This window comes from Numida meleagris, chromosome 1, assembly GCF_002078875.1.
Source record: "Numida meleagris isolate 19003 breed g44 Domestic line chromosome 1, NumMel1.0, whole genome shotgun sequence".
Classification (NCBI taxonomy): Eukaryota; Metazoa; Chordata; class Aves; order Galliformes; family Numididae; genus Numida; species Numida meleagris.
The window spans coordinates 191,071,682-191,095,727 of NC_034409.1; the positions used below are offsets into that span (position 1 = coordinate 191,071,682).

At 44.3% G+C, this 24,046-nt stretch overlaps 1 protein-coding gene across 7 annotated transcripts in view; it reads left to right on the forward strand.

Moving 5' to 3' along the window:
• The window catches only part of PAK1 (p21 (RAC1) activated kinase 1), a 76,107-nt gene extending 53,427 nt beyond the window's left edge, over positions 1–22,680 (forward strand). For all 7 annotated transcript variants that reach the window (XM_021383141.1, XM_021383128.1, XM_021383150.1 and 4 more), the window contains 10 exons: positions 757–873; positions 987–1,161; positions 3,604–3,667; positions 4,499–4,547; positions 7,361–7,473; positions 12,652–12,769; positions 13,216–13,315; positions 15,306–15,502; positions 16,986–17,123; positions 18,906–22,680. In XM_021383141.1, coding sequence (XP_021238816.1) covers positions 757–873; positions 987–1,161; positions 3,604–3,667; positions 4,499–4,547; positions 7,361–7,473; positions 12,652–12,769; positions 13,216–13,315; positions 15,306–15,502; positions 16,986–17,123; positions 18,906–18,992 — 1,158 coding nt within the window. In that variant the 3' untranslated portion in view covers positions 18,993–22,680. The remainder of the gene's footprint in view (positions 1–756; positions 874–986; positions 1,162–3,603; positions 3,668–4,498; positions 4,548–7,360; positions 7,474–12,651; positions 12,770–13,215; positions 13,316–15,305; positions 15,503–16,985; positions 17,124–18,905) is intronic.

The window sequence follows — 24,046 nt, forward strand, 5'->3', positions numbered from 1 at the left end:
GCCTAAGCTTTTGTGTTACGTCAAGGGCACTTTCTCAAATATATGTCAGCATGCTGATCACTCCAAAAACATAGGGTCAGTGAAATATTACCTTTTTACCCCCCTGTTTAACTTTATAATAACTTTATATATATAACTTTATATATAACTTTATATATAACTTTATATATAACTTTATATATAACTTTATATATAACTTTATATATAACTTTATATATAACTTAAATAACTTTACTTTAAGAAGTCTCTTTCCACTGCCACTCTTAGGGAACTGATGGTAAACAAACTGGAAGCAGGAGAGCAGGCAGAACTGGTCTAGTGGGTTGAGGGGCTTGCCAAATTTATTTTGGGGTGTTTATAGTGTAAAGAGCTCCATGAACTTCAAATCCAGATTCAGATTTCTAAAGGATATAAGTAGGCTTGAGTTCTAATCACAGTATTGCCAAAAAAATCCAAGTAATACTTTTTTAGGCAGTTGTAAAACTTTTTGAAAAAAAAATCATTTTTTACATAATATTTTACTTTAGAATATAATTCTCCAAGGGATTTTGGAAGATTTTACCAGATTCTACTTCCAGAATCTCTCATTAGTTAGTTTCGAGTCCCACTACCAAAGCTGATGTTAACTTGACCTCCCACCATTCTAACCTGTTCTAATTGTGTTTAGGAGCTGTTAGGAGCTTAATCCAACATTCGTTACATGTTTATAAGAAGCAATCAGGTTTTTATTTTTGCTATTTGTGCGACCACATGCAGAATGTGAAAGCTGTGTCTGAGACCCCTGCGGTGCCCTCAGTGTCTGAAGATGAAGATGATGAAGACGATGCAGCTCCACCCCCTGTGATAGCTCCACGACCTGAGCACACCAAATCTGTGAGTACTAACACCTCCTTCAGCAGAGTCACTGTCAGGACTTGAAAAGACGAATAGCGTTTAAGTCATCATCTGCTTTGTACTCATGCATGTTTTTATTCAATGCAATTTAGATATACACCCGCTCTGTGATAGATCCCCTTCCTCCTCCTACCAGAGATGTGGCCACCTCTCCAATTTCTTCTCCTTCGGAAAACAGCACAGCGGCACCCGACATGCTGGTCAGGAACGCGGAGAAACAAAAGAAAAAGCCAAAAATGTCAGATGAAGAGATTTTGGAAAAATTAAGTATGTCTTCTTGGAAAAAAAAAAAATTAAATTCTGTGTTCTTTTGTGTTGATATCTTAAAAGTTGAGATGTTTGGGCGCTGCCGCATTGAGATCCCTTACTGAAAACTTTGCCTTATGACTGTGTGCCAAAGTTGGGGCAGATGAAGAGGGAGAGTGTAAATGTAAGCTGAGCACCTGTGATGCCAGCTGAAGGGCTCTGGGAGCTGCAGATCCTCAGACTCTGCAAAACGAGCCCTGAATATGTAACATCTCCTTAACCACGAAGTCTGAGACTGCTCCACATCTTGATATTCCACAGCTCTGGAGTGTGGATGATTATATTGAAATGCTGTACCTACGGCGAGCAGAGCTTTCTACTGAGGCTAAAAGACAGAAAATTCATGCAAACCCAAATCCACCTCCCACGATATCATGACATTGAATGTCTTGCTGATTTTTAAGTGTCCTGATACTGTGTGTATTCCCAGTAAACAACCCAAATTCATGGGTGTTATCTTGCCTTTCTATTGTGTCCCAGTTTCTTCAGCAGTCCTTACCTTTAGTTCATGGGTGTTATTTAAAGTACTCCTCTACTGCCTGGCATTACTGAGATATGCTGTGGCAGCATTTGACAGCTGAAACAGCTGTTCTGTGCAATTGATTGCTATCCTCAGCCTCGGGCAGCTTTTATTAGGGTTGAGTGTTTCTAATTCTTTGAACTACTAATCCTGTGTTAATTACATCTGTGACTTGCATATCAGATGATGTAGATTGTGTTAGCACCCCTATGGTCAGGCTAAGACTACTCTGAGTTTTCCCCTCTATTTAATGAAGCTAAGGCTAATATCTGGATCAAGAGAAACTTAATCTGAGGGCATAACTTCAATATAGTGTCACTTGGGTACCTCATTCCTCTGAAATAAAGCCTTAATTGCACTGATGGCATGTAAGCTAGAAGTGTTTGCTACCTGAAAACTTGCACTTTCAAGACTGGTTTCAAAACAGCAACTTCACTTGCTGAATTAGCAGGACCTTTGTATTATTAAAGATTTGAGCCATTTTGTGACCAGATAGGGCAGGCAGGGTTTGGGGTAGGAAAAAAGGTGCTATTCTAATGCAAATATGTTCACTTCTGTAAATCCCCACCTCTTAGCGTTAGTGCAATGTTATTGCAAACATTAATGAATCCTCACCTGGCTTTTTGGGAGGCGGGAGACATTAACCCCTTTTGCAGATGAGAGGATTAAACAGGGCAAGACCGACAGCTGCCTCTTGTTGCTGCCCTGCAACACTGTCCTGTGACTGCCTTGGGCAAACATTGCCTCTCACAGTCTGAACTTGCATCCCGTGTTAGGCTTTAAGGACAAGTTTATGAACATTTGTCCAGAAATGTTTGTCCTCAGGGCAGACAGCATTGCTTCAGTAATTGTGCAGTGGGGTGTATACAGTCTGATTTCTCTTCCAACCCTCCTCCCCAAACATGAGCCGTATTCCCCTCTCTTACTTCTGTCTGCCCTAAACCCTGTGGATTTGGCTGCTGGCCATTGGTGTCTGAAAATAGCCTGCTCTTACTCTGCTCGCTACTGGATTTCTTGGCGTGATGACCACGAGCAGCTTCCTTGCCAAAATGCATCTGTTTAGGCTCAGCCCTAGGCTCCTGCGAAGGCAGCACCGTATGTTGGCTGCTCGAGCAACTCGCAAACAACGCAGAGACAGCTCTGCATCTCTTGATCCCAGAATCATAGAATCATTAGTGTTGGAAAAGACCACTAGGATAATCTAGTCAAACCCTGGTGATGTTGTAGGGGAGACTTGCACCCAGCTGATGTCTTCAGCCCTAAAGGATGTCATTCCCCTCCAGCTTTGGGGGCATGATGAGTATCACTATCTTCAGGGAATGTGGGGTTCCAGAGATGCTCCTTTTGGCAGCTTCTCTAGCTTAATCCTTGGCCTTGGTGCCTCTGTGCCCTTGTTCTGAGAGCTCCCTCTAGTATACAGAAAGCTTGGGGTTGTGTTCCTCATGGATACCAAATCCACCTTGAGCCTGAGCAGCCCCTCACCACCTTGCAGAACACCGAGCCAAATGCTTTACCCTCCAAGGGATGCAATGATAGACTTTCTTTCAGCTGAACTGCCACATTAGGGAAAATGAGCTGAGATTGCCTCAGGGTGCTCTCCGAACCCAGGAAATCATGTCTGCAGTTGCGTGGCAACTGCTACTAAAACCTCCTGCCCTTCCCCTTGCTGTTGGGCTCCTAATAGAGGAGCTGAGCAATGCCCAGGGCAACTCTGAGGGTCTCTCTAGCTTCCTCCCTGTGTCTTGCAACCTATTAGTTAGATCAGTAATGGCTATGTTATTGCTGGTATGGGAAAGTGGTAAATATGTTCCGACAGAAGTTGTCATGATGTAGTTGTATGGAAAAGTACTTCTAAAATTGCTTCTTTTTTTTTTTTTTTGTAGGAAGCATCGTGAGTGTGGGTGATCCAAAAAAGAAGTACACGCGTTTTGAGAAGATTGGGCAAGGGTTGGTATATGCTTCACTTCTCCTGTACCTTTCCTTATGTTGAGAAAGAAGCATTGAATCCAGGCTAAGTTAGACTGCTAGAAACGCTGTCGATTCTTTTTTTTTATTCCTTCCCCAAAGCTCTCTTCCCCTTCCTACCAAAGTTTTGAGTCACAGTGACTGGGTTCTTTTACGCAATTGTGTTTTAATAGAAGAAAATATGTCATTAGATGATCAGGTCGCTAAATATAGCTGTAGGCAGGGAAGGAGCTGCTTATTTTCAGCATGCAAGGCTGAAAGCACAGATTTGCTTTCTGAGTTAACTCTCCTCACTGCTGGTGTTGTGCTGCTCTTAGCAGAGTAGGGGAAAGTAGAGCTCTGGGGAGAGGCTGCAGTGAGGCACTTCATGGAAAGACGGGTCTGTGCTGAGGCCCAAACTCCCATTCCCCTCACTACAAATGCCACATTTGTTTACTTTAGCTGATCCCGCCTGTTCTGTAATCACGTTGGGCAGTCTGCAAGCCAGGGCACTGCAGTCATGCCAGTTTAGCTCGTGGTCCTACAAGCTGTGCTGCATTGCTGGTTTAGCAGCAAGGATTTGGATGGGCAGACTGTTCCATACCAGGAGCTTTGGTCCTCGTTGGAACTTCTGCTCCAATAGTGCTGTTGGCTAAGAAGTATTTCAGGTTACATTTACTGCTGGAATTATTGGCATGATGAAGAATGGGAGTGAGAGCACAGAGACAAGTGGTAGGAGGAGTACATTAAATTCTGTCTTGCTATGGGACAATAATAAACTTTTTATTATCATCATTCTCCTTTTTCATTATTATTATTCTCCCTTTTCTTTAGAGCCTCAGGTACAGTTTATACAGCAATGGATGTAGCTACAGGACAGGAGGTAAGTGCTGCCAAAATACCACTTCAGGACACCATCCTGTGTCCACTGAATGTTACAGTTGATGCCTCAAAATAATGACATTCTTTCAGGGGTTCATGACATTTTGTTTTTAATGGGGCATTTATTTCCTTACTAATGAGGCACGGCCGAGTGGTCTGAGCAGTAAACTGGAAAAATGATTTCCCAGGTTTTAATTCCTGAATCATTTTGTATTTGTAAGGAACCTTTCTGTGACCACAAAGGCTGGAAGCAAATATTGAGACTGGGTAGCTCCTTAGCAGAAGTTTCTCTCTTCGTCTCCGATGTTTCATGGTTATAGGATCATTTGAACTGGAAGGGACCCTTGAAGGCCATCTGGTCCAATTCTCCTGCAATGAACAGGGACACCCACAGCTCCATTGGGTGCTCAGAGCCCTGTCCAGCCTGACCTTGGGTGCCTTCAGGGACGGGGCATCCACCACCTCTCTGGGCAACCTGTGCCGGTGCCTCACCACTCTTTTCATAAAAACACTGTTTTTTTAATATCCAATCTAAATCTCCTTTGTTTTAGTTTGAAACCATTTCCCTTTGTCTTATCAGAAGAGACCCTGCCAAAGGGTCTTCCTCCCCCCATGTAAATTCTTTTATGCCTTCTTTTCCTTTGCTACTTACACTAGTTGACTTGCATAGAAATAATTCCTTCCTACCCTTTGCCCACCTGCTTTTTGCCCTTGGCTTGAGAGGCAAGGAATGTCTTTTTATTTTTTTCTTTCCTGAATATTGAAAAGTGCACAATGAGCACATTGCATGCATACATAATAAACTAGTACTGATGGATATGCAGCACCTGTGGAAATGATTATTGCTAGATGGAGGATTGTTAAAGAGGAAAGTGTACGCATTATTCCAGATATCTTTATGGAAGTCTGCAGCACTGTGTGTCTACTTTGCATTTGTACAACATCGGGGTTATCCACCAGTGAATTTCTTAACTCCATTTTTCCAATTCCTGAAGAAATAACAGAGTTTAATTACAGCCTCTGAGGAAGGGGTGTTGCATTTATTTTGAAGCAATGAGAAGTTTTGTAGGAGGAGGAAATCCTTTGGTGGTTTTCTGTTTTCCTTCTGGATCCCTTCAGTGACTCCCATGTGAATATTTGAACTCTTGCAGTACAGCAGACTTTTAAATCATTCCCCTTATACTAGCTTGATTGGTCCCTGGATTCTTAAAATTGCATTGGGGATCACTGTAGCCTTGACATCCTGTTAACCTGTTCCTTTCTGTGAAGCACTGCTGATACCAATGCTGTGAGCTCAGGAGCTCAGTGAAAGGCAGCACATATTAGAAGTGCTAGAAGGAAATTTCTTTATTGTGCAACATACGAGAGCCTTGGGCAGCTGCCAGGATTAAGAATGCTCACGATTTTCGCTGATTATGCCTATTTAGTATAACTACAGCTATTTACTTTGTACCCTAATACAGTCATAGATAAGGAAAACACCCCTTCGTGCAAGCATGCCCTTGAATCTGCCTCTGAACAGGAGTGTGGATGTACAGAGTCTTCCTCAGTATTGCTCTGGAATTTCTTTATCTGCAGCAAATGCTTCCCTCTCTTCTTCGTCTTTCATTCTCTTCTCCTTGTGCAAAGAGCTGCACAGGGTCTTTGTTTCTGCCTTAGTTAAGTACTGCCTGGCAGCCTTATGAATACTGTGCAAAAGCAGTATGATGTCTGTCTGTTCTTGCCTTTTCGTGTGTTGGCATTTTTCTGTAGAATCTCCTGCTATACTATCAAAATGCTGATTGTATCTATCTGTGTTGGCTTGTTGCTTCTAATCCTTGCTTTTGTGAGCTTGAATTACTGACTCCCCTCCATTAGCCCATAGTGCTTTCCCTGCAATCAGCAGTTTTGTAAAGGTATAATTACGTATCACTCCCTTTGCCTAAATATTGGACCAAGTACAATTGGGCTGCAATGCCTATCAAAGTGTTTCTGCCTCCTGCTGTGCTGGGCAGACTTACTGGATGGAAGGCTTTCTGTGGTTGGAAGGCTTCTCTTTGAAGGCCAGGTGTTCTCGTGAAGTACTGGTTGTGGGGTAGCTGAATGTAGGAATTAAAAGCATGTTATACCCAGCTGCTTTCTGCACATAAGCATGTGGAGTAGGTGTGATGAAACAGGTAGAAAGCTACTAAGCAAAAGGACCACAGCTAATGAATCTGCCCATATTTCTCTTTGTTATAGCTGGGGATAAAGCTGAATCCAATTCCCATATGCTCAGCCTTTAATCTAAATATTGGTGATTCTTCTTCCCTAGGTCTTGCTGTGACAAATAGAAGGAGAATTATTATTTGAAATTTGACTTAGCCTATACTATTCACCTCCTCCCTACACACTCTGCTGTAGATTTCTAGAAGCACAGGATTTGTACAGGAATGGACAACAAACAAACAAACTACAAACACAGCAACAAAACAAAACTTCCAAAGACACCTGATGCAAAATAAAAAGTCTTTGAAGTGTCAGTCCAAACTAGAGTAAGGGTCTCTCTGCTGTCTTGCCAAGGAAGGGTAGCTAGAGATGGCTGTCCAACAGTGATATAAAAGTCCAGTATGAAAACAGTAATTTCCTTTGTTCTTTTTTGGCATTATATGCCCAGCAAGAGTAGAAGTGAACTGGCTGCAGGAGCTCAGAGTTGCTGAATGACTGAGTAACTCATGGTGAATGAGTGGCTTCCCCCTTCGTGTGAATGTAAGGACAAAAATAATCAACACTACTGGCAGGACTCTAGGGAACTCCTGTAATAATGCTCTCTATCTTGCTTTTTCTTCACTGTAGGTTGCAATCAAACAGATGAATTTGCAGCAGCAGCCCAAAAAGGAATTGATCATCAATGAAATCCTTGTAATGAGGGAAAACAAAAACCCCAACATTGTCAACTACTTGGACAGGTATGTCACAGTTCGAAGAGTTTGCAGAAGAGCTCTGGAAAACACTTCTTGGTCACTGTCTTAAGTGATCCTGTCTCAACTTAATCCAGATATAGGACAGTCTTGCATCTGGCAGGGCTGGGGTGTGGGTGTTGTAGTGGTCTCCGTCTGTATCCTAGGAGAAAGAAGTGACTGAATTGGTGTTTATTGAGTATCCAGACATTCTGAGGTACTGGCATTAGCAGCGTGCTGTCAGGACTCCATTTTTTCAGCATGCTCTGCCAAATTTCACACGGTGAGCCATTTCCTCCCTGCGACTAGAGGAGAAATGGAAATAGATTGAACTGTGTTATTTGTATTTGTTCCTCTCTTCTTTCCTCTTTTCTGAGCAAGGCAAACATTCTGCTTACACAAGAGTTAACTCCTTCCAGGCTTAGGTGTTAATCCTGTCCATGTGTCTGTCTGCTGAGGTTTTCTACGTAGTGATGAGGGTAAATGACATGTAACACATAACTGAGCAAAACTGCATCTTGTGGATGTGGATAAGGGAGAAAAGGAGAGCTGGCACAGTGTATAAAAACCCTTTGAAAGGTAGAAGGAACAAGCTTATTCCTTACTCGTAGCTGAATTTTCTGGACTCGTGCACGTGCTGTGTTACTCCTGCTCAGCCTTGGGTGTGTTGCATTCATGTGGGACAACTTCTGAATCCCTGCTTCTCCTTACTGCAGGAGCTGCACCTAATTGCTTACATATGTAGGGACCTCTACTTGCACTTGTTCCTTGGATTAGGACAGAAACAGAGCAGAAATAATCAGCGCTGTGACTGCTGCCCTGTGTAAGCTCTTTCTAACATAAATGCACGTAGCCACGAAAACTCTGTTCACTGTGTAGCTCAAGGCAATAAAATACCAAGTTCACAAACAAATGTGGCTGTGGGTTTTTTCCCCACAGGATATCAAATTCTGCATAAGGGTGGTAGCAGTGCTGCAGTCATCACCGGTTTGGAGGTTGGCTACTTCAAAAGGAGCAACTGGGTGGCTTTAGGGGTAGGGAGCTGCCTTTGAAAGCACAAGAAATGCTTGCATCTCCCCCTGGTTGAATTCCAGGAAACAGTCATGAGCTGCCAGCATTGAAATCTAGGATGTGTTGAAAGCTAAACAGAGCGAAAGTGTTTCACGGTGAATTGAATTCAGCATCAGTTCAACGCTGATGCATTGTGTCAAGCTTGAATCATTCATCTTACGTTGCTGCTTATTCCATTGGGGTTGCAGCAGGATTTCCAGATTGCTGCACTCTTCAGAAACCAGCAGTCTTGGTTAACTGCAGGTTTGGCTCATTGTAGGGAAAGCAGAAGCTTCAGATAAGCGAGCTTCAGACTTGAATATTGGCAACTCATTTTCTGAAGGTGGAGTGGAGAGACATGACCTAGAATCACTTTTGGAAATCTGCGGGAGAATATTTGGACACTTGTTTGCTCTGCATATCCATCAAAAGCCTACTGGTTGTTTTCATAACAGGCTTCTTGTGTTGTCTTAGCAAAAATATGAAAGAGAGTTCTCATGCTGCAGCATCAACATCCATTGTGATACTGAATTTAGATGGTGCTGTGTCCCACATTGTATGCGTAACTGTAAAGAGCTGTGTTGTTGAAAGGACACATATGCTCCCTTAGAAAGAGCAGAGGGATATTACCTGTTCAAAATGTGAAATGTGGAAAAGAGTATTTAAGTATTGCGTGTGAGCTAAAAGTGTGCATTTCTCCAGGCTGATTACAGGCTTTGTTTTGGAAAAAACTGTTTGAGATGCATGTTCTTACTAGAGAGACCATCACAGTGTTCCTGCACATGCCACGTCTAGGCAGTACATCCCAGCTGCAGGGTAGCTATATGTCCTGCTGCCTTGTTTAAACTTCCAGCAACAAAAGCTGCTTCTTTTGTCCTCAGCTTTCTCTCACTAATCTTTTACAGAAGGATTAACTTTTATCTGAGTGCTGCAAATGGACTGAACAGCAATGAGGGTGAATGTGGGAGCTCTTGTGTCTATTGTTCCACTTCAGCTTTGAAACTGCAGCTTCTTGCTCCTGGAGAGCTGCATCCCTGCTGCCTGGTCTCGTGTGCTTGTTCATTTCGTGGGTGATGAGTGAAGCTTGCTGGCTTCTGCCTACTGCTGTCCCAGAAGGAAGTATAAGGAAGGATGCATTGTTGCTGTGGGACCTGGTTTCTCTTTTGAGGTTCTGTTTCTGACAGTGTCTCCCTTTCTCAGTACCTAATGGGAGCTGCAGGATACTCATCAGAATAAACGATCTCTCATCTCTGCCTCAGCCCCTGCCCTTACCAAAATAGAATCATAGAATCATTAAGGTTGGAAAAGACCTCTAAGACCATCTAGTCCAACCAACAGCCCATTCCCACCATGCCCACTAATGATGTCTTTCAGTGCCATATTGCCACAGTTCTTGAACGCCTCCAGAGACAGTGACTCCACCACCTCTTTGGGCAGCCTGTGCCAGTGCATTGCCACTCCTTCTGACAAGAAATCTTTCCTAACATTGAACCTGAACCTCCCTTGGCACAACTTAAGGCCATTACCTCTCGTCTTATCACTGTTACCTGGGAAAAGAGGCTGACCCCCACCTCGCTACAACCTCCTTTCAGGACGCAGCCTTCAGCTGAAATTGAAGTTTTTACGTGGGGTGAAGAGAAAGCTGTAGGCTACATCCTTCCTTCAAGACTCTCATCACCCTGCTTTTTCTGTCAGCCTCCTTTTGCAGAGTGACTGCAGGTGACGGTGTGTGACACTGCGATACTTTTGATGTCATGGGGAGAGCGGTACGTAGGTGTCCTGGATCCCCTTGAACCCAAGGGAACAGCATGAAACTGTGACAGGGGAGGTTCAGGTTGAATATCAGGAAAAGATCCTTCACCAGAGGGTGGTGGGCATGGAACAGGCTCCCCGGGGTAGTGGTCATGGCCCCAAGCTGCTGGAGTTCAAGAAGCATTTGGACAATGCTCTTAGACATATGGTCTGATTTTTGGGTGGTCCTGTGTGGAGCCAAGAGTTGTTCTCAATGATCCTTATGGGTCCCTTCCAACTCGAGATATTCCATGATTTTATGATTCCTGAGGCACGTCTACAGGAGGCAACACAGGGACTAAAATGCCTCTGCTGTGGCGAGAGAGTGAAAAGAGCCCTGAGATGACACCATGTTGCCTTCTGAAATTACGTCTGCTCAGTGGCAGCTGGCAAGGATCCGCTGTTAATTTTACCTCCCTGCACGTTGTGTCAGAGCTATCAATTATTGAGGTGCCTGGATCTTGGCATGTGCTGCTTGTGGCAGCTTTGGTTCGCAGTGGGCTTCTTGGCTCTCTCCATCCCCTTTGGCTGTGAAGAGACACCAGCTTGCTCCCAGCTTGTGCAACCTGAGAGGGTCACAGAGGAACAGTGGATCCTGCTCTGCCCATCCCTATAGCCAAGTGGATTTGGGCTTCAGAGGGTGCTAGTGGCACAGAAGGGAAGTGTTGGTTTTCCAGGCTGCCACTGATCTGTGGAGAGGGTGCTGATAAAATCTAGGAGGGGCCCTAGATTGGCAGAAGGAGAAGAAGAATCAACAACAGCAAAGGGAACAGGAAGGAGAGGTCCAGATGGAATGGCTTTCAGAGCCCATGGAGAGGTAGCTGACCCATAGGAATGCTTCTGAAAGCAGTTCCGCTCCTCTGTCACCCCAGCAGACTGCTGTGCAGGTGATTCTGCCTTTGTTGGGGTCTGTGCTGCCAGGAACAAGCTGCAAGTGCTTGAAGATGGAGACTTATCTGCTCTGTGAGCGTTGCTCTGAGTCCTGAAAGAAGCTTTAGGCTTTGCCTCGCTGCCATCTTCAGCATCACCAGACTTAGATCACATCTTCATCTCTAATACTAAAAGCTCTCTGTAGCTGTGATATTTCTAGCATCCAGGTACAGCTTAGACTGCAGTTGTTATTTCTGGGAGTTTTTTTCATCAGCTCAGGTGTTGGCAGCATGTTCTTTTGGGGCCAGAGTGCAGCTCTTGCTCACTCCTGTGATGTCTCGCTCATCTCTGTCTATTTTTCTGTGCCGAGTCAGACTTCATAACCTTTTTCTCCTTCACTGTTGTTCCCTAGAGCGTGTCCTGCTTTTGCCTTTGGCTCCCAGCAAATTCGCTGTTCACTTTTTAGCAGGATCAGTGTTTCTGAGCAAAGCAAACAGCTTGTTGATGAATTCTAGTGCCAGCAGATAAGCTTTTGATTTGAATCTTTGCCTTCCTTCTCTATTTGACTCATCCGTCTGCTCCCTTCAGAAACGGGCAGACAGACTTGAAGGTGGGTTTTATAGTTTCCAAACTGATGATTCCTTCCTTCAGGAATGTGTCATACTGATGTGTCTGTTGTGAAAAGTTGTGTCGATGTTTTTCCAGATGGGCCCAAAAAGGCAGAAGTGGTTGGTGATTACTATTGTTTTTTTTTTTTTAATATGAATTAATGCTGATGCCTTCATCCCAGGTCTTCTGCTTCTAGACATCAGCATGCATGTTCCCAGCAGAGAATAATATCCCAAATGGCTGAGAATACTCGCCCTCATCTCAGCTTTCTCCTCCCCGTCTTCCTACAGGTCTTTAGGGGGCAAGAGCTGCCCTTCCAGGCTTTTGCTGTTTTATTTTAATCTGTAGAATTGCTGTTTCATCCAGAAGAATGTTCCATGTTCCACGTCCCTCATGGAATCACTGGAGTTGGAAGGGACCTTTAAAGGCCATCTAGTCCAAATCCCCTGCAATGAGCAGGGACAGCTACTGATCAGGTGCTCAGAGCCCCATCCAGCCTGATCTTGAATGTCTCCAGGGATGGGGTATCCACCAACTCTCTGAGCAACAGTTCTGAATATTTTGGACAAAACCTGAACACCGGGAAGCACTTCAGTGATTCAGTGAGAACGCCAACCTGAATGGTGCCATAAAAAAGATTGACTTTTTTTTTTCAAATGCATGGTGCTTAAATATATTGTGTTCTTTCTCTGTGGTCTGTGGGCAACCAACCATTGTGTCATCCAGGATTGTCCCTGTGCCTGAGATGGTGGATGGTTTCTCTACACTTCTGTGATAGCTTTAAAACCCAGTGCATTCTGACTAGGTAAATGATGGCATGCTCATTTATCTGCTTCTTCTAAAAACTGTTTTTTTTTTGTATTTCAGTTACCTTGTAGGAGAAGAGCTCTGGGTAGTCATGGAGTACTTGGCAGGAGGCTCCCTAACAGATGTTGTTACAGAGACCTGCATGGACGAAGGACAGATCGCAGCTGTGTGCCGAGAGGTAAAGCTGCGCTCACACTCAGTGAGCTGTGAGGGGTAGGGGACATGGGCTTTCTGTGATGTGTCACTGGCTCTGCAGGAACAGCCATCTGCAGCTTCTCTAACACAACAGTAATTTTGCAGAGGGTGGATTTTACTTGGGGGGTTGCAGCGTACTCCTGTTAGGTTTCACCCTAGAGCAAGGATTGTGGTGAAAAATGGGGTTGGAATTCCCGTGGTTACACTTATTCTCTTTGGAACTACCCTGTCCACCAGCTGGTCCCAGTAGGGATGTTTCTTTGTAGCCTCACACATACTGGGTATAGGAAAGGCTCCTAAGAAGCTAAGCCTGTGCTGCTCAAAATGTATGATGTTAATGTCCATCAGTTGGCCAACTATAGCTGGTGAATAAATTCATGGTTAGAAAGAACTCTGTTTTTATTTATGTGAATTTTTATCTTTTTTCAGTGTCTTCAGGCTCTGGAATTCCTCCACTCAAACCAAGTTATTCACAGAGACATCAAGAGTGACAACATCCTGCTGGGAATGGATGGCTCTGTCAAACTAAGTATGTAGGGAACAACACTGGTGGTGGCTTTAGTTATCAAGCTAGGCTTGCTATATGCTACAGGACAGGCCTAGTGGGAAGATGGGTTTTTGAGTTACTTGATGCTGCAGTGATGAAGAGTCTGTAGAAATGCTGCTGTACATATTTTTGTGGCATCTGTTTTAATGGAGATTGGCAAGCTTAAGTCCTTGTGAACTGATACCGGACATGCAGTGAGGTTTGGGATTAGCATCATGGAATCATTAGGGTTGGAAAAGACCTCTAGGATCATCAGGTCCCACTGCCAACCCATCCACACCATGCCCATTAAACCATGTCCCTCAGTGCCACATCCACCATATTCTTGAGCACCTCCAGGGACGGATACTCCACCACTTCCCTGGGCAGCCTGTGCCAGTGCATCACCACTCCTTTGAGAGAAGAAATTTTTCTTAATATCCAACCTGAATCATTTAGCTTTGGACCACCTGCTTTTTTTTTGCCTAAAATATCAGTATTTTAATGCTACACCAGTCTGTAAAGCTGAGTTTAAAGGTGCAGGGTCACAAGCCTTTATTTGTGTGCAATCTCTTCAGTCTGGAAAATACTTGCAGGTACTTGGGAGAGGGGAGTGAGTGAATGGGAAACTGAAAGCTGTGCAACAAGATAGCATTTAATCTTACAAACTCAGCCCAAACTGAATTCTTAGTGTTGTTTCCTCCTTGTGTTATCACTGATAACGAAGACCTTGAGACTGTTCTGCCCCTCTAGTGCTAAGGTAGCGGCTGTGCTTGTGATTGCCCATGCAGAGATAAGTTTGGGGACCAGTGAACGATTACTTTCCACCTATGGCTTTGACAAAATTGTGCTCCCTCCTTCTCCTTCCCAGTTCTGTTGGCTAGCACCCAACTGGCATAAATAAATCTATTTTTGTCGGCAGTGACAGCAGATATGACTCAAAATTCACACAGTGCAGATATGCTGAGTAAGAAGGTGGGTTTTTTTTGTACATAATTGCATTTTAGACTAAACTTGCACTTTGATACAGTCAGATCTCTGGAGTGTCAGCAATGAATCAGGGCCAAAGTGCTCTGTTCTTATGGAATAACATCTTTGAGCACAGTATGCAGGTACTTGGCTGTGGTTAGGAAAGCCCCTGTGGATATGATGCAGTAACCTTCTGGATCTGGGTTTCGTATTGGCTCTGCTGGAAGTTTGCTCTGTTTGTGAACCATATGTACCTATCTGCGTTGTTACCCTTGATAAAAACTCAGTTGGGGATTAGTTTAATTTTCATCGTTCTGCCTGAAATTGAACCCTTGGTGCCATAGGAGATCAACATGGGCATTGCATCTTGCTGTGTTAATTCTGCTGGTCACACAAGAGCAGAACCAGTTTTCTTTTGGTAAGGCAAATGCAAATAAGACTTTGGACCAAGTAATTTTCATGTGAAGGCTCCCATCTTTCTGTCTACTCCAATAAAAAAGTTAAGTATAAATTTAGGAACTTTAAACTTATTCTGAATATAGTATTGACCCTGGAAAGCAAATCCTGTTTGAGGGATGATGTTTCTTCTGGGGAAGTAATATCTCTGGGACTAAAAATCTGACTGGATAATGCAGTGGGTGGGTAGAGGGATGTATCAAGATCAGACTGGGCATTGACTTATGTTTTCACATACCCAGGAATGATCCTGAAGACATACATGGTGTTTTACAGCTGCAAAATGCTGCACAGTCAAGTTTCACAGCATCGTATACGGCTGTTTGCTGATCACCAACCTTCATGTAGACAAGGCAGCAGCTCTGTGATCCTCATGGCCTCAGCGAGTCAGATTTAGAAACTTAGCTCCTGAACACCATATTAGCCACAAAACCACTCCTCCTTTAGAGCTGCAGAAGCAGTATAACAGAGAATGCAACAAACCAGCTTGTACTGCTGGCATCAGTACGTGTTGTTTTTTGGAGGAACCTGCTGATTTCTGGTTTTTGCCTCTGTCTTCAATTCCCAGCTGACTTTGGCTTCTGTGCCCAGATCACTCCTGAGCAGAGCAAACGCAGCACCATGGTGGGGACCCCGTACTGGATGGCACCTGAAGTGGTGACACGGAAAGCGTACGGGCCCAAAGTGGACATCTGGTCGCTGGGGATAATGGCCATCGAGATGATTGAAGGAGAACCCCCCTACCTCAACGAGAACCCCCTGAGAGTAAGCAGATATCTTTTTTTTTTTTTTGCTCTGAGCATTCTGACTAACTCAGGCTCTAAAAGAGGCGACCGAATCCTCTAGTGTGGTTTCATCTCATTCAGCTTCATATTTCCTTGGGTATTGTAATGAGAAGACTGTGATCATTAGAGTTAAAAGCCATAGCTGATTCTGGATGGCAGAGGCATGGGCTCCTCTTGCAGACCTTCTGGTGGGCCTCAGTTAACCATAGACACTCATAATTCCCTGCTCTTTTGAGAGGCTGGTGGGACAGAGGAGCACTGTGTGACACCAAAGTACCTGGCTTCTTGAATCCTTGTGCCCTGTGAGTGGGGAAGAGAGCTCTCCCTGCACTGAAGAAATACAATCCATTACTCATCAGTAAGCAGGGTTTTTTTCTGCTGATGGATTGTTCCACTTCGCATGCTCCAAATAAAACTCCAACTTTAATAAGTCTTTAGACAGGCCTTAACTTCCCTGGTGTCTTTCTCTTCTTATTCTTTAATGAAAAAGGAAATCCTGTCAGTTTGTGGGAATGTGGCTGTTCTTAGTGTAATCCAGGTTTCTGGGTTTTTTTCCTAAGCTAAACAGCAAGAAAAGATCTAGAACAGTTCTGTGAAACTTATGTCTCCATCTCTTGCACTGGAAGTGATTTTGGGAGAGAAGTGCAGCAGCAAAAAAAAGAGTGAAAGAAAGCTGGTGTTGAGTTAAACGAGGATGGCTCAGCAACACGGTGCTTTACTCTCATTCAACTCCACTTGTACCAATTCCTAGGCTATGAGACTGCTCCCTCGAGATGTGTTGACTGATGTGCTCAGGAGGCCTGCAGATTAACAGCTCTGACAGATAGGCGTTCCCTTTTAAAATCCACCCAGGAAGTTTCTGGCATGACTTTTGAATGCTGAGTTCCTTGATTCTCAGAGGATTTGCGTGCACGCTTCATTCCCAAGCAGTAGCAAAACGACTTGTTTCTCTAGGTTGTCCAATGCTGCTTGAGGATCTGCTGAACATCGTTTATAAAGGGCCAAGTCTGCCTTTACAGTATTGACTTTATAGGCCTTGCACACTCAGGCAAAGTACCAACAGAGTAAAATCTCCTATTTATGCAGGGGTACCTTCCCATGAGGATATAGCTATTGCAGCAGTCTAGCACTGGTAGAGCTGTGCCAGTTAACTTCCCTATATAAACACAGTCTGGAATGTTGTTTTTGTCCTCCTAATCCCTCGAGAGGGCAGCAGGATTCAAACCCAGATTACGAGGGTAAAACAATAAAGGATTGGATCCCATCCACATAAAAATAGGGCCAGCAGCTATTCTGTTTGCTGAAACTTAATCATTTATTAGTCACCCTGATAAGGGTTTTTTGTTGTTTTATTTTTCCCATTGAGCTGGTGGGAGGGAGGGGAGAAATGGATGTCTGCGTAATCCGGAGATGGAATCTGACCTTCATAACCTCCTGTTTCTTTGGTGCTTGTTTTGCTTTAGGCCCTGTATCTCATTGCTACCAATGGGACTCCAGAATTGCAGAATCCAGAAAAGCTTTCACCCATATTCAGAGACTTCTTAAATCGCTGTCTTGAAATGGATGTGGAAAAAAGAGGTTCTGCAAAAGAGCTGCTACAGGTAACTGCTGGGGAACAGGGCTGAATGAAGCGTTCCAGTTAGACGAGGCATGTGGAGAAATCTCATTTGGGGTCTCAGTACAGCTTCATCTCAAGGCACGGGGACAGCTGGGGTAACTTGCCTAAACAAAACCAGCCAACCATCCAAAATCCATAACAGAATGTTAACAGAGCACTCACTTTTTATGTGATACTTGCCACTAGCAGCAGCTATGCAGCATGTTCCGTAACTGACCTCAAATAAGTGCAGTGCCCCAGACCTGCCAAGTGCTGAGCCCCTTAATTCCTATGGCTTCTTCGTGCAGCTCACCCTGACATCTGGATGTGTTGTGGTCTGGCCATGCTTGTTCTGATCTTGACAACAGGAGGGCTTCATCTATTGAAATCTCTGGTTGTCTGCCTTCTGGTGGAGGGATTCCAAAGCTTTTTGGTATGGCCATGTCTTGCATTAACTGGAGCACTTTGGCAAAATCATATTTTGTCAGGTACTGGTCCTTACTGCAGAGGTGGTGGAACAAAACTTGTGAGAAATCCTTGGTTTTTTTTTCACTGAAAACCCGGTATCATTGCCTGGACTCCTGGTGAAAGTGGAGGACCAAGCTACCAGGCTTTTCACTAACACAGATGAGAAGTGTTCATGTTTTCCATCTGCCATATCTGCCATGGGGGTGGAAAATGTGCTTCAGCTCTTTGTAAAATAGATCTGTGATCACCCTCAGACCTCAGCTGAGAGACTGTTCCCTTTTTTGATTTTCCCTTATTTCAACTAGTTTGTCTGGGGAGTTTGGATTCGGATGTGTTGCGGCCTTCTGAGGCTGTAATGAAACATTAATCACTGGCAGAATGGCAGTGGATGAAAGATCCCCTTTCTCCTGGACTTAGCAGTTTCAAAGTATCAGACAGCAGTAACGTTCTGTTCCTCAGAGCAGGAGAACATTTTGACTATAGCTCTTCTGTCTGCCTTTATCTTTTGGCCTCTGATTTCTCCATCTCTGAAGTGTGTTCAAATGCAGCGCTTTGGGTGTTTGATCCCTTCTGATGCTCAGTAGTCCTGTGGGACAGAGCTGCTTTTTGTTTTCGGAGGAGTTTCTTCACTCTCATCTGATAGCTGTTTTGTATCAGCATCTGTCCTCAACCTGGACTTCCTCTGCGAGGTTGGAGTATTACAAGCTTTCCACTTAAATCTGAGCACGAGTAAAGGGAACCCCAGCCCTGGGAGAAGCACTTTGTGGCACCACCTACTCTGTGTTATATATTTGATAATCAACATTGTTCCACTTAACAGAGCACTGTGAATGGGAGACTGAATGACTCTATTGCAAATTTCATGCTTCGCTCCTAAATTCCAACTGTTTTGGATATTTCTAATAGGTTTAGAAGGCCAAGGCAATATTTTCACCACATCTGTGATAATGGGGAAGAAAGAACTGAGAGATGATTGCTTCAGGAAGCCCTGTGCCCTGTGGTTGAACTGCACAGGTTGCATTCCGTACACTTTCTTTCCATAATTTCACTAGAGATTTTGTGGAGTTTTGCTTGGTCCTGAGAGTGTGCAAACACTGGAGAAATTAGCATGGGTTGGATGCAAAGCTCTTTTATCAGTTCAGACAAGCCCTGAACAGAAGTTTCGTGGTGGTAACAGATGTTTTTGTTTCACCTGTTTGGAGAATAGAGTATGTTGTTGATCATCATATGGGTGTAGGTGCCAATCTTCTGTGTAGCTACCAGATTTCTGGGACGTGTTCTGAAAAGTTTAACCCTTTTTCTTTTTCCCTTTTGCTAGCACCAGTTCCTGAAAATTGCAAAGCCTCTTTCTAGCCTCACTCCTCTAATTATTGCTGCTAAAGAGGCAGCAAAGAACAACCATTAAAGTGACGGAGTTAACATAGTCATCGTGTCAAAGCCTTTTAGATGTCCATGAGAGACTGAGTTACCTGCTCCTCTCCTTCCCTCCTGTCCCTCCTTCACGAGGATGTTCTTCAAACTTTGATCTGTGCTGAAGGGTAGCAGAGGAATTGTTTGCTGAATGTGGAACGGCGTGCCACGAGAACATTGCTGATCTTACAGAGTGAACTGTCTTTCCATCTGTCTGGATGGGGGCAGGAGGGGAAGGATATATTTTATAGCCAGGAAGATCTGGGAACATCCGAACCTGACCTACACATAGCAAAGCCAGTTTGTTTTCATATTACTGTGTTTATTTTTTAACAATTATGTGGAGCCTTAGACCGTGTTTATCTTAATAAATGAAATCTTTCGCTGGCTGGATTCTTCCTGCTTCTGCCAGGCTGCTCTTACACCGCTGAAGCTGCTCTGTGCAATGGATGAGGCGAGCAGGGATCGAAGCAGCAGCAGAAACTTGAACAGCTCTAACAACTGGAAGGGGAGTGAGGGCAGGAGCACGCAGCCCTCCTGCAGCACTGCTGGATGCTTCGAGGGAGCGAGGAGAAAGCCTGAGTGTGCTTCGTGTGGCTGCTGGGCAGTTTCATTCACGGGTGATCTTTCGGCCAAATCGTGTGAATCAAGGTCTCTTCCCCGCACGCTTTCGTTTCAGCTCAACTGGTTAAACAGATTTCAAATATTTCTGATATTCTAGAAAAATCAGAGGAGAAATGAATAGAGATTTCCTTTAGGGTTACTTTATCAGTGCTCTGAGGCTTCACGGAGCCCTGCCCTGTATGATAAAACAAACAGAGCAATTACTATTCTGAAGATAAGATTTGCCTGCACGATGATGTTGACGACTCTTGTTTCTTAGAGCAAGTCCAACAGAAAACAAACTGATCATGGATGCTGTTTGCCTGAAAACATCGGGACATTAATTTTCTTGGAATGAGGGAAATAACCTGGTATCTTCATGCTACTGACTCCTTTGGTTGCTAATGATCTGTAAAAACAAAACAAAACAAAACAAAACAGGAAACCTGGAACTACTAGAGAGATTGGTTGTAAACACTGGGCTTACATTCAACTGTATACTGATTTTTAATAAAATGACTGTTGAATTTCTTAACTTGGGGCTGAGGGAGGATTGGAGAATTCACTGTCACCGAAGAGTTCTGTCAGATGGGATTATTTTTCATGTTATTGTCACTGGGTGCTTGAAGGTGACAGATAAAGTGATAAAAGCTTCTGTAGCCCTATGGGATAGCAGGTGGCTCTGAAGGGGAGTAACTACACATCGAGGGAAAGGATGAAAGATCTCTGTGTGCTCGCTGTACATATTGCTTTGGTTATTTAAGGGGTGAGTTTATATCAGTTCTGGAGTAAATTTCCCTCCCTCCCCAAAACACTTGTGTTGCACAGAAACTCATTCCTGCTTCTTGCTGCTCAGCCAGTCCTTTCCTCTCTGGCCCAGGCCTGTGATCCAAATACACATTTCCCCCACTCACTTTACAGTATGTGACAGCACTTACACTGGTTTTGCAGATACGGTTTGCAAAGTCTCTCACATTTTTGGTGCCTTCCCGTCCTTTGTGCCATGGGGTGGTCACTCTTTGATTTGAGGCTACCGTGTCTGAAGTCCATTGCCAAATCTGCTGCCTTCTTCCCTTTGTGTACATTTTTCATCTCCATGTAAGATTGAGAGTTTCCTCTCACAAGATGAATTCCTTGGGCAAAACAGTAAAGCTGGCAGCCTTGGGGGAATCTGATTTATTGGTGAGCTGCTCTGTTTGCAGCTTAGGTGAGACTGGGAAAGGGGAGGCCACTTACCCTTGAATCATTCTCTTTGATAAGGAGTTTGTTTTTATTGTCTGTGAAGTATCAGAATGGCATATGTGGGGAGAGGGGTATGATGGGCTAGATCTCACTTGAGCTAAAATCTAATGTGGCTCTGGTCTTACAGACTCAGCAGTTGACTTCTTTTGACAGCCCACGACCCATGAATCATAGAATGGCTTAGATTGGAAGGGACCTCAGAGATTGTCTAGTTCCAGCCCCCAGTGCATGTGCTGTATGTCCCTGCCTTCCCTTCTCCTTCCTTTCCCACTTCCCCTTGGCATCCCATAGACCTTCTGAATTGTACTACAGATATGCCCTATCTGCCAGCACATCCACGAGCTTACTTTTCTGCAGAAGGACTTCTGCTACACTTCAAGAAGAAGGAGAAAAGGGTTCTTTCCATCTCAGTTCCTCTCTTGGATTCTCTGTTGCCTACTGAAAAAGAATCGACGTGAACGTCTTTACTCCTGTCCGTACATTGGTAGTTTGCTTGTGTCCCTTGACTTCAGCTTTTTTAATTGGTCCTTACTGGTTTTCAACAGCTGCTTGAGAGCTATGTACTAAGAAGCTGTAAGGCAGTGACAGTGACACATCAGCCTGTCCCAGGCTTTTTTTTTTACCCACCTGTGATGAGAAAGAAGTCAATTTGCCATGATGTGCCTGGCCCCAGTTCCAAGTTAACAGAAACATCATATTTAAAAAAAATAATAATAAAAAATAGAGATTGTAGTTACCTGAAGCTTAGGAGGAACAGAAATGTTTTTCATCCTGAGATGCATCGTTTTCTCCACTCTATCTTCATCACCTGGTTTCAGCACCTGTATCAGCTCTTGCAGCAGATTCCTGGCACTAACGAGAGCTCTTAAATTGCTCTTGAATGACTTAGGAAGTCACCTCTGTGGCTTATTTTCCTGCAGACATCTTGACTGCTGTGATTTGGAGAGCTGCTTTGGTGGCTTTCCTGTTGGTTTATCCTTTGTTTGAGCCTACTGTATGAACTGATTCTACTGAGTCTGAGCCCTTTTTAGTCACAGCCCTTAATTATTTATTTGATTATTAATATTAGATTCTCTTCTATATTAGAACATGCGGTATTAAGTTGTTTGACTATCCATTCTGAAAACCTGCTTCCTTTTTTAAGGGATCTTAGATGAGCCTATCAGGTTAGGTGTAGAAGTGGTATAATGTGCTACAGCTTACAAAGCAGAGAATCATTTAGGTTGGAAAAGAGCACTAAGATCATCTCATCCAACTGCTGACCCATCACCACCATGCCCACCAGCCATGGCCCTGCAGCATGTAACAGCCAGTTGCTTCTGAGCTGAGATTCCCATTGCTGTTCTGATGCATCTGTCTCTCAGAACACCACGGGTTGGTATCAGTAGGCGATATTTGCAGCAAAGGACTTTGCCAAAATGGTCTGAAATGGCCAACGGTAGGTTGGTACTTGCTTTTAAATTTGCCAGTCTTTGAAAGGTTCAGACCAAAGTCCTAGGGGATAGATACTTGTTTGAGCATCATTCCTAGCTAAGAGCTGGCAATTCCATTTGGACACTTGATAATAATTTAAATATTACAGAATCACAGAACTGTAGGGCTTGGAAAGTTCCTCAGGAGGTCATCGAGTCCAACCCCCTTGCTGAAGAATGTGCCCTTCAGTAGGTGGCACCGGTAGACGGCCAGCCAGGTCTTGAGCATCTCCATAGAAGAAGACTCCACCACCTCTCCAGGCAACCTGTTCCAGTCCTCTATCACCCTTACCATAAAGAAAAGTTTAAAAAGTTATTATAAAATTGTAAAAAAGTTGTTAAGAAATTAAAATTGTCAAAGATGAAGTCTGATTCTCTGTTCATCTTCCTAGCACGAAATACCAAAGCTTATCGATGGCTTCTCATTTTCGCAGTAGTAGAAAACCTGTGGGTGTATTTTGGTGTTGTAAACCCACTGGATCAAGCACACAGATCATTACTGTCCTAGGGTCAATCCTATCGTTTGCTGCCAGTGATAAATCAAATCGTCACACGTGGGGTCTTGAGAAGCAGGTGCCAGCCTCAGCAGGGACATGCCAACGGGGACAAAGCAGCAATACGCGTGGGAGCTGGATGGAAACTTGCAGACAAAATGGATGTCTGCAGAAAAGGAGCAGGAGGAGGTGGTGTTGGTCCAAGGAAGAAGCAAAGGGTAAAAGCTCAGCACCACAATCCCTGGGGAAATTCAGGAAGGAGTGGGGGGACCTTTCCCGAGAACTGAGGGTGCTCCAAGTGGGGGCTGAAGCAGTATGGCTCTGAGTTACAGCCCATGCTATGTGAGCTGGAGCCAACCCAGAAGGTTGGCAAGAATGACAAAATTCAGCTGAAAAGAAAGAGATGTTTGAATGGAGGAGGTAGCCTTGTTGTGCCAAGGAAGTGGAGAGAGGCCAGATTTTTCAGGTATGTGAGAACGCAGAAGCAAATCTAAAGCAGGCCCCTGTGTATGGCAAGAAACTCATTCCCATCTTTCAGCTCAGCATCCTTTCACCATCAGCCCTGCTTCAGGGTGGTGCCGACAGCCGCCGTGCTTTGGGATCGTGTTTGCAGCGAAGACTTTGTTGCTCCACTGCAGCATGGACCTGTGGGCAGCCCTGTGTGTCCCGTCCTGCTGGGAAGGAACGAGGGCTGTGGCCATTCTAAAATCAGCTAGGAAATTTGTTTCTCTTTCTCCGCACTGTCGTGGCGTAGCTCCCTGGTGGTGCCCGGTTTGTTTGAAGTGCAAGGTCAGCCGTTTCGACAACGAAATCGAAACCTTAAATAAAACCCGAATGAATTACCTGGTTCTACTTCGCTTTGCCTCAGTGACACGTGCAGAGATGAGTGGGATGCTTGAAGGAGGAGCTGTGATTCTCTGATCTGTTTTAAATAGGTCTTACTGGATAGAGCAAAGTGACTTTACGCTGAAAGCTGTTGAAGTAAATGTGATTTTCACCGCTTTCTCAAAACTCATTTGGGAGTAATGAATGCTCTGGGAAACATCAGCCTGGAAGTGGATCTAGCGCACAGCTTGAGGAGGAGGAAAAGAGGAGGATGTTGGTATTCTTGCTTCTGGGTTCCTTGTTTTCTCCCCAGGTAGAGCTTGGTGCCCACAGATCCTTGTGCAAAGGAGGAAATCGAGGAGGATTCAGGAGAGATACCTAGGACTGCTTTCCCCAGCATTGCTTTTTCTTGT